The sequence below is a fragment of the Benincasa hispida genome, chromosome 1, assembly GCF_027475165.1.
Source record: "Benincasa hispida cultivar pf3 chromosome 1, pf3_genome.v1.1, whole genome shotgun sequence".
NCBI classification, from domain to species: domain Eukaryota; kingdom Viridiplantae; phylum Streptophyta; class Magnoliopsida; order Cucurbitales; family Cucurbitaceae; genus Benincasa; species Benincasa hispida.
Genome location: NC_143478.1, coordinates 69768256 through 69778785, shown reverse-complemented (window position 1 = coordinate 69778785; position 10530 = coordinate 69768256). Strand labels below are relative to the sequence as shown.

Genomic DNA, 10530 nt, shown 5'->3' with positions numbered 1-10530 from the left:
TGATTCACACAAGATTAAATCTCAAACAAGTTATCTGTTCACATGTGGAAGAACTGCTATATCATGACGATCGGTGAAATAGACTATAACGGCCACTTTCGCAAACCATGCTGAAATTCTTGCAATTCACGAGGTTAGTCGAGAATGTGCATGACTAAGATCAATGACTCAGAATATTTGTGAAACATGTGGTTTGTTTTCTAGTAAAAATCTTCCAACGATATTATACGAAGACAACATAACATGCATATCAATTATCACGAATCAAATGAGAATATATTAAAGGAGATAGAATAAAACATATTTCACCGAAGCTTTTCTACACTCATGATCTTGAAGAAAATGACATCACCTATTGCAACATATTTGTTCGAAAGATAACCTGACAGACTTATTTACAAAAACATTACCTATTGCAACCTTTGAAAAATTGGTGCACAACATTGGAATGCGGTGACTTAGATATCTTGAGTGATGTTTTCATGAGGAGGAACAAATATATTATTTTAAAAGTATAAATTACATGGAATATGAACTAGTTTTCCTTCACCATAATTTTTTCCCATGAGGTTTTTTTCCTAGTAAAGTTTTAACAAGGCATATTTCATATATATAATGGACATCTAGTAGGGAATATTATAAATATAATAATAATAATAATTGATGCCCATGCTGTGCTTAGTGTCAAATGCCATGTGTCATTTTTCATTACCACCTGTGTTGGCTACGTGTCATTCAACTACTTATGCATAATGTTCAAGTGTGTTACTTCCTACGTGCAAAAATTCTCTGTAAATAAGAGGTCATTTATAGATTTTGTAGATACATATACACGGGTTGAAATTTCATGAATTTTGGAGAAAGTGGAGATTTTTGGAGGAATTTTATATTTTCTATAATTTTCTTTATTTATTCAAATTTTAGTTATTTTATTTTATATATTATTTTAATATTATATTTTTTCGATATTCATGCTCCTATTGTGTCTCATTTTTCTCCTCAAATTTACGACAATATGTTATTTTTAAATTACGATTGTGGGATGTGAGATGGAGGTTAAAAAAAAATAAAATTAAATAACACATAAATATAATAAGAAAGAAAATGAAAGAAAACAGAGCTTAAGGGGGAAAAAAAAAGCGACTTTGGTTGAGAGTGACGGTCACATAATTGAATAGAATCGTATTTGTTCTCAGCGTGAAATTGCATAAACCCTAGTGCACAAATTGACCAACTGGCTTGCCTGGGTTTAAGCTTTAAAACCGCCAAAATTCAACCACCGCCGCACCGGCGGGCCTCCGGAAACGGAAAGCTCTCTTCACGACAGCGGATTTGAAACGCTCCTAGACTTTGGAGTTCCTCAGGGCGATCTTTTTCACTTCATTCACCAATGGCTTCATCCATCGCCTCGCAGTTGCAAGCTATCAAATCCTTTGTCCAGGCCGACTCGGAGCCGCTTAAGAGGCCTTTTACTCGACCTTCGATTCTGTTTGACCCCAAAGAAGCTGCCGACATTGATGTGGACACTATATTCAGCATTGCCTTACAAGGTCAGTCCGGAACGGGCTTCCATAACAAGCTTCTCCCATATTACACTCAGATGAATGTGAATTTGTTTGCTCAGATATCTCTCATTGTCTTTGGTTATCCAATTTACTTACTTGAACCTTTTCCCAAGGCTTGAGCTTTTCGAGTGATTTGCTTTCGTAACCACTAGGATTTTATCTTGTAGTGGAGGGTGTCGATATCTCATTCACTTATTTTTGTTTATTGGGCAGTCTCCGATGTCAATGATCTTAGTTAATTTGTTTGATTCTTTGATCTTCAGGGCTGGAGGTTCTTATAAGCTTGGATGAACGTTTCAGAAATTATAAGAATAATTTATTTAGTTATAAGAGTAGAGAGCAGGATAGAGAGTTGATGAGTGAAGAGGAGAATAAACGGATTAATGCGACAATTAGTTCGTTCCTGAGGCTGATTTCAGGGCACTTTCAACAACCTTCGTCGCTTAAGACTTTAGAGTACTTGATTCGCAGATACAAGTATGTACCTTTTCAATTAATCTCTCAAGGGACAAACTTAGTATACCATTTTGACACCTTACCTTTTCCTATCAGTCAATGTCTTCTTACTCTTTACGAGGGAATCACTTTTTCAGGATTCACGTGCATAATGTTGAAGACTTGGTTCTTTGCTCCTTGCCATTCCATGACACTCATGCATTTGTTCGAATTGTGCAGCTGCTTGTTTTGGGGTTTGAATTTCTCTTCTAGTTTGTTTAGCTAGCTACTGTCCACTTCATCAAGTTTTTGATGTTTATCCTATCTGTGTGTTGTAGGAATACTAAATGGAAATTTCTGGAAGGTGTGAAATTGTCGGGTGCCCCACCACCAAGGAAGGTTATAGTGCAACAATGTGTCCGTGATCGTGGCGTTTTGGAAGTTATATGCAATTATGTGAGTTATTATTTGTTTCCCTAAATCCATCTAATATTCTTAGCATTTATTCTACGAGATTTTTTTCCTTCTTGTTCTCTCTTTTTAACTTCACGTTGCAATGTCAGTAATAAATAACTATGCTATTTCTATTCTAGGCTATTCCATCAAAGAACCTCCATGTATCGAGGCCGGTTGTGAATTTCTGCACCGCAGTTGTTATAGAAGTTTTGGGTACTCTTACAAGCATTCAGCCAAATGTGTTAAACATTGTTCTTTTGTTTGTTAAAACTGGACTTCAGCCTGGCACCAAGGGAATTTCAGATCAGAAGGTGAATTAGGAAGCCATACTGTTTTCTATAAGTTATTTATTTACTTTTTCATTTCACTTAAAGGTACGAGAAGTGGAGAACCAGCCTCTAGGAACCACACTTAATGTATTAAAAATTACTCCCCAATATCCTGATTGCCCATGAAAATTGTACCTCTAATAATTAGTTACAAAATATTTATAATTACAAAATTCATTGCTAAGATTAACCCAGTAGAAGCCTAAAATCTTGCTAAGCTATGTCTCTTCCCAATGTTCAATTTTCTCTTAAAGAGAACTGATGTCGGTCTTGCTATTGGGTTTCCAGGTATCTTTACAGAGAATACTTAGAAATTTGAATTAGTAACCCGTTTTTCAATCAAGTTTGAAGGAGTGACAACAAATTAGGGGTTATGAACAATGTTTTAAAAGGCTAAAGACGACCTTGAGGTATTCTTATCGAAGATGCAAGGTGTAAGCCTTGAGGTGATATGCTTCAAATGTAACTAAAAACATTCAACGAATCCTAAATTAGTATGACCAAATATTGCTAAACATAATAGTCATATAAGAGTTTTTTTTTTTTTTTTTTTTTTTTAGAAAAAGAAAATCACCCATGTCGATTGCCACTGAAAACTAGTAATATTGTACATTTAATCATTACATGAGGCATAGAGACTTTAAGCCTTGGAGCGTTTTCACAAGGATGTAAGTCTCTTGTGCTTCAATGGAAGGCGTAAGTCTCAATGCTAAAAATTACAGCCTTGCATCGAGGCAAGCCTCAAGTGTGAGTAGTACATGATTATTGTTTTAAAAAGTCCTCCCAGGATCTGAGTAATACATGATTAATGTTTTAAAGTGTGAGTAGTACATGATTAAGGTTTTGTACAGTTTTAGTTAAAATCAAAGTGTGAGTAGTACATGATTAATGTTTTAAAAAGTCCTCCCAGGATCTAGCTCAGGATTGGCGTAAAGGTGAGCTCACAAATAAGACGCACGCCTTCTGGGCCTTGGGGCTTTTTCAACTCTTTTCTAAAAATGATAGTAATTAGGGTTTTTCCTTCTTTATTAACTAATCATTAACTAAAAAGAAAAGTTTACTAAGCCTAAATGTATTTGATTGCACATCAACTCTTTTATTTTTTTGCACAAAATATAGTCTGCTTCACAAAAAAAAAAACCTGCACTATTTTATTTATAGTCTGCTTCACAAAAAAACCTGCACTTTTTTTTGCACCTTGTGCTTAAGCTCCAGAAGACTATTGTATTTGATTGCACATTGAGATTTAAAAAGCATTGTACATGATGACAATACAAATCTTTTGACCAATATTTATGCGAAAAAGCGAGTAGTATCTCAATTAAAAAAAATCTCTTGTAACTCTTTTGGTTTGGGAACTTAATTATTTATTCTTTGATCCCATGGACTACATTCGAACCCTTTATTTATCATATCGAGTTTTGTTGGCATTTTGTATGATTTTTATAGCGTTCATGGTTGATTGATTGCACTTTTGTCATGTTCTTCCATGTTTTCATTATTAAATTGTTTGTATTTGTATAACTATATTTACCTGTTTGTTCAAATACAGGCTGGTGCTTTGATGATTGTTGGTTTGTTAGCCAACAAAGTCATATTGATACCTAAGCTTGTTAAGAGTTTGATACGATCTGTCTCTGAGATTGCCAAAGAGGATGCGGGGGAGTCAAATGACATGCAATCAGTTCGACTCTCTCTTATGGCTTTAATCACCCTTGTTCAGGTATTATTCTGGTGAAAACCCGATTGAAATTGTCTTATGATTTGCATCGTTCATTCTATGCCGTATTCTATATGGAAGAGACAGCTTTAAGGTTTTTCCTTATCATATCAGGTAAGGCCCAACCTGTATCAGATGTGAGAAAAATTGAATGCATTAGAAAAATGTATATGTGGTGTTTTAATAATTATTTTCTTTATCTTCTTGGTGCTCCCTATCCAAGAAATTTTCTGATTATTCTGTTCAAGATATTTGTCTTAATTGGAATGCTTTCATTCATTCTGTGTAATTATGTCTTCAAGACATATAGTTTTCTATTGTATTCGTTATATTTGTTTTGGGGTGTTATGAGGATGCTATGGATGTGTCAACCTAGTTGAGATAGCCAGGTGCATCTGCTGATTCCTAGTTCTTGATATTTCGTAGTTTCTTGTAATTCGAGCATGAGTCTCTTTTCATTTCATCAATGAAAAGTGTTATTTCCTTTTCAAAAGTGTATATACATACATACATACTGTTTTACAATTTTCAACAGTTGAAGCCTTTTTTTCCCTCTTGTGACCTCCCTATTGCTAGCACTTCCGATTTAATAATCCATTGAGGGTTTTATGCACATTGATTCAACTCGTTTTTGTCCAAAGTTGGTGCCAAACCATCCTATCGTTTGAGAATCATGAGAACTGATGCTAATTTTTCTCTCTCTCCAAGGAATCGCTGAGAGAGCCCAATGAACCAACAAAAAACTAACCCGGACCAGTTGTATCGACTAGAATTGACCAAACACGACTAAGTCTTAATTTGCATATATTTTGACTTCGGTTTGTTCTGATTTTATTCTTTACATATAATTTTCAGTTACAATCAGTTGACATATTTCCAAGAAAGGTATTGGATATCTTGATGGAGATCAGGTAATGTTTACTGCTTACTGAATTTCAATTCCCATTGCTTCTAGTTTCAATTCGTACTTGATCTTTGAATTTTGTTTGTCTCATCAATTTTTACGTGTATTTTACATTGACTTTTTTCTCTTTATTTTATTGTGAAGGGATTTAGCTGGTATTCTGTTGGATCTATCCCGAGAGTTCAACATCGATAAATTCCTTGCCATCTTTTTGGATTCCTTAGTTGAATATAGGTTGGATTGAGATTTTTCATTCGTTAGCATCTGCATATTATGGTTGATTTAACATCTAATTATTTGATGTCTGCAGTTTCTCTAGTGACTTGTGCCAACATGGTTTGATCTCACTGATTGAGACTGTTCCATTGAGGCATTTAATGCATAATATGGTGATCAAGGTTTTAGCGAGCTGCTCTAAAATTTCAGAGAAGAGTGACAATCCCATCTCTTCTAATCCAGGTATATGTTCAAACTAATTATTTGTTGCTCTTCTACTACTTTTTTCTATTTTTTAGTATGCAAGTTCTTGTTATTTGTTGCTTATTTGACCCTACATTGGTTTCTTAATTACGTATCTTTTGGGATAGAGAACAGTTAACAAATTACTTTGGGTTATGGTTGGTTACAGAATCTAGAGAGGAAACAGAAAAAGGAAAAAATAAAAAGAAAATCAAATTTCATTACGAAGAATGAAATGCTACATAGAAAAAAAGCAAGCAAATCCATTTACCCTGGCAAAAAAGAAGCGACCAACAAAGTGCAAGATCAAACTCCAACTATTGGGAATAGAATATTAAAAATGAAATAACAGGATCTACAACCGTGCCCTTGAGTTCTAAAAATGAAATAACAAGAAGAAAGCAAAACGTGAAAAACCACTTTAATATTCTTTCCATTTTATTTAATATTTTCAATAGTTTCAATAGTTGGAGTTTGTTCAATCTTGTAATTTGCTGGTAGCTTCTTTTGCTTGGGTAAATGGTTTTGCCTTTCCTTTTTCTTCTTTGTAATGTTCCATTCTTCATTGTGAAGGTTAGTTTTTCATTTAAAAGGAATTTACCTAATTGATATGGTGGGTTAAGATATTTTTTATGAGGCACCTGCTATCCTGCTTTTGCTAGTTATGATGTTTTCTTTGGTCAATCAAATAATGATTTATTTGTTGTCATAATAAATTTCTGCATAATCATCCTCTGTTAGCTACTAAAGAAAAAATGGAGTAAATAGTTAAGTTTCAGTAGTAGTTCCTACCAAACTCTTTCTTCAGCTAGGTTAACCAGAATCTTGCTTGCTGTTGTCCACTGCAAAACCTCGTTTGGTTAGTAATATTTAATCTTATATTTTGTAATTTGCTTCAACTTGTGCTGCCGCTGAGATTTGAATATCTTTTTAGGTACTTGGGCAAAGAAGCTTTTAATTGTTGTCAATAAAGTTTATCCTTCAGAACTTCGTTCTGCTGTTCAGAAGTTCTTTGAGGTATCTTCTGGAGCATTTATTTTCCATTTTGTAACCATATATTTTCTTTTTTTGTTTAATATGTCTTATTGTTTTGATCTGTTTATCAGGACGCCAAATTACAACATAAGATAGGGCGTTCCCTATATGAGGTTGTGTGTAATACTTTAGATGGGGGTTGTGATATGTCATTGCCTATTTCAGATTCGAAACTTTTGTTTTCTTTGCACCATCCTAAGGTATAATATTATAGCACTCTGTTTCCGTCTTGAAATTGCTTTCATTACAACTTTATGTGCACGTGCTTTGTTGTTCTTTGCAGTTTAAAGGTAACGCGTGCAATATCTGAAAAAAACCACATGAATACTCTACCAAGTACCACCTTATGTAACATATATTTTGTGTTTTGGTGCTGTCTTTGTATCATAGGCCGAGGTTCGTCGTGCTACTCTTTCGAGTTTGAGCAAGGCTGGAAATTTGAAATCTAAAACTGATCATTTAGAGGTAACAAGTTTCTTTTGTTTGTAATTGTGAGCTATAATTCCTCCCTATTAGTAATGGGTGAAAAGTGTGTTGCATGTATAGAATGGTATTGGTATACTTAGTGATTCTTATTGTTATTTGTTATATAATCACTGTTGTTTTCAGGATCTTTTTGATGTTGTGGTCTACAGCATCTACATGTTTGTTGCCGTCATAGTTTTAGTTCGTTCATTTTCAAGAATCAAGATTTTGTCCTGTTTTTTGTTTTTTATATTTTCCCCTTTGTGTATAGAAGCATTCAATAATACCGACAAATTCTTCTAACATTTAGTGGCTTTGGACTTGGTTTTCATTTTTCATTTTTTTTTCATTTTTTTTATAGGAAACAGAGATCATTTATTTATTTATTTTGAAAATTTGTATCTAACAAGGAACAGAGAATAATTTGCCAAGAGAACTACAAAATAATGGAAGATGATGTTTCCCTGCAAGGCCAAAGGGTTATATTTTGCGCTAGACTTGGTAAATTATTAGGGGAATTTGAAAAAGCTTGATTACTTGAAAATAAAACCAATTCTTTTCATCACTATAATATACATTGAGAGAAGTGTTTCTTATTAAAAAATAAAGAAAGCAACTAGAATTGAACTGTATGGTCTGTGTTTGTTGTGTTAATTGGAGATTTAGCAAGGATTATGGCTAGGTATGTAACATTCACAAAAAAACCTATCGTTTTCTTGTTGTCCCGAAATACCACTTGGTTTCTTCCCATTCATTTAGGTCAAAAGCAGGCCCACACTAAATGCATCCGTAAGAGTTTCTTTTTCCTTTTGAACTCAAATTGTTTCTGATCAAAATTAGAACATTTTGAGATTCAACAAGTTAGAACTTAAGTTCTTTACTTCTCCTGTAACTCCTTTGGCTTGGGCTATTGCCTTTCTTTTGTAAATTCCATACATCAATGAAACTTTTTTCTTATAAAAAAAAAGAAAACTGAAAAGTGAAAAAAAAGAAAGTGAAGCTTTTTGCCAGACAAGTTTTGCATTGAAGTGTCAACGTTCAAGATCGTCTCTCGAGATATTTTTCTCTCGTGTTGTACGTCTTGCGGTGCAATGCAGGCAATAGTCCTTGGCCATCTTTCATGGGATTGCCGGTTTGCTTTCTTCCTCTAGAGTCGACTTTTTAGGATTTTTGAGTTTGTTTTTACCTGCCGCAGAGGCGATTGTACTAATGATGGTGGTGAGCACCTAAACCACTCCTCAAAATAAAGGCAGAGTTTTTTGGGAGGTCTATTTTATTTTATTTTATTGCTGTTTTATGGTGTATTTGGCTTGAGGGTAGCAATATCATCTTTAGAGGGACTGGTAGATCTTCAGTGAGCTTTAGCCTTCAGTAGTTCGTCAGATTTAATTCTTTTGTTTGGACATCCGTTTATTGGGTTATTTGTAATGTGTTGGACTCCTTTTTGTGGGCTTGTTTTTTTAATTCCTTTTGTACATTTTTTTTTAACTCAATGAATGCTTTGTTTCCTATAAAAAAAAAAGGTTTATATATATGCGTGTGTGTTTATTTTTGTTTTTGTTTTTGCTTTTTGTTTTTATTATTTTTTTAAAGTTTAGTTAAATTTTTCATGCCTTTTCCCCCTTGACATTAGATTAGGGAAACAAAGGAGTTAGAGATTTTGGAGGTTGCCAGGTTTAATGCATCTTTATGGGTGTCTGATACTTAGATTTTAAGCTGGAGTCCGTTTTTGTAGATCAGAGATTGTTTTTGTAGGTAGGTCTGGACTCTTTGTGTACGCCAAACCTTTTTTTTTCCTTCTCTCACGTTTGTTCTTTTCTTTTGCTCAAGTAAAGCTTGATTTCTTTTGATCATTTTATGGACTTGGTGCTTTCTACTACTTTCTTTTGGTGTAAAGCTAAGATTTTTTTTTTTTTTGTTCACTATAGCCCATCTTTCTTGATTTCTTATGTCAATGAAATTTGTTGCTTCTATATAAAAAAAAAAAATCTTTCTTGATTTCAAATTGGAAATGTCTGTTGTAATTCACCTTTAGATGCTTGGATTTTTCTCCTCTATCAATGAAATTGTTTCTTATTAAAAAAAAAAAAATGAAAAAAAAAGAAAAAAAAAGAAAAAAAAAAAAAGAAAGCCCGATTTCTTATTCTTTCCAAAAGAATCTGTTTCTTTGCAAAAAAATCTCATCAAACAAGGAGCCAAAGTTGACTTGTGAAAAGGATAGGCACAGGTGCACTTCACCCTAGGAGAAAGGACGTGGAACAATGATTAGTTAGTTATGGGGGAGTGCATGTGTGTGACTCGTGAGCCCCATTCTGTAATCTACCTAACAACTAGTGGTCTGTTAAAGGGGAGAGTAAATTTTGCCCAGATAGTGCAATTTGTTAGTAGTGTCTTTGACCTATAATTTATTCTATAGGAAAGAGAAGTACTAGGCAAGCTCCTGTTTTTTGTTCGAGAGGCCATCTGGTCCTAGTAAATTATCAATTGTTATAGCGGAAGGATGAGGTTTGGACGGTTTAAAGGGCTTTTAGGCAGGTTTATCCCCGAATGTAATTTATAGGATAAAAGCTTCTAGATAATGGTTAGTGATCCATATTGTATATGTTTTGGTAGAAAGATGTGCTGTTGCTCATCATCGTTTGTATTTTACTTCAATGTTTCCAATTGAATGTAATTAGGCTTAGATAGTCGGTTGATAACTTGACCTGTTAATGTTAATGTCTATTACTTGCTTTCATTTCTTCACTTCAAAATTAAGATTTGCTAGATGCAGAAAGTTTCTGCTATCAAATAGTAAATGGTAGCTGATCTAAGAGCATTCAATATCTTCAATTTTTTCACTTCAAAATTATCTTGTATTAAAATCGCCAATTTCTCTTTTATCTTCTTATTCTTTGCTCAGAGTTTAGTGACTGTTCAAGATGCCATATTGAAACTACTTTGGGATGATGACCTTACTGTTGTTCAGAAAGCTATCAGTCTTGATGGAATCTCTGACATTTTGAGTTCTTCCGATCTTCTCAAAGCGTTTAAGGATGTGTTTTTTAGATGCATTTGCATTTTGGAATCTGGTATGATTGTTACTTTTTCTGAGAAGTTACTACCATTTCTCTCTGCATCATTGCGATGGAGAATTTCACATTTCTGTTTCTTCAGTCTATT

At 33.8% G+C, this 10530-nt stretch overlaps 1 protein-coding gene across 2 annotated transcripts in view; it reads left to right on the top strand.

Moving 5' to 3' along the window:
- The first annotated feature begins 1133 nt into the window (after positions 1–1133).
- Positions 1134–10530, top strand: part of LOC120085169 (ARM repeat superfamily protein) — a 37818-nt gene continuing 28421 nt past the window's right edge. Inside the window, exons 1-13 of one of the 2 annotated variants that reach the window (XM_039041056.2) lie at positions 1134–1550; positions 1829–2042; positions 2159–2254; positions 2339–2456; positions 2594–2767; positions 4338–4508; positions 5361–5416; positions 5554–5643; positions 5720–5868; positions 6803–6885; positions 6975–7103; positions 7294–7368; positions 10271–10439. In XM_039041056.2, coding sequence (XP_038896984.1) covers positions 1391–1550; positions 1829–2042; positions 2159–2254; positions 2339–2456; positions 2594–2767; positions 4338–4508; positions 5361–5416; positions 5554–5643; positions 5720–5868; positions 6803–6885; positions 6975–7103; positions 7294–7368; positions 10271–10439 — 1684 coding nt within the window. In that variant the 5' untranslated portion in view covers positions 1134–1390. The remainder of the gene's footprint in view (positions 1551–1828; positions 2043–2158; positions 2255–2338; positions 2457–2593; positions 2768–4337; positions 4509–5360; positions 5417–5553; positions 5644–5719; positions 5869–6802; positions 6886–6974; positions 7104–7293; positions 7369–10270; positions 10440–10530) is intronic. The other variant, XM_090316351.1, reaches the window with a different exon arrangement.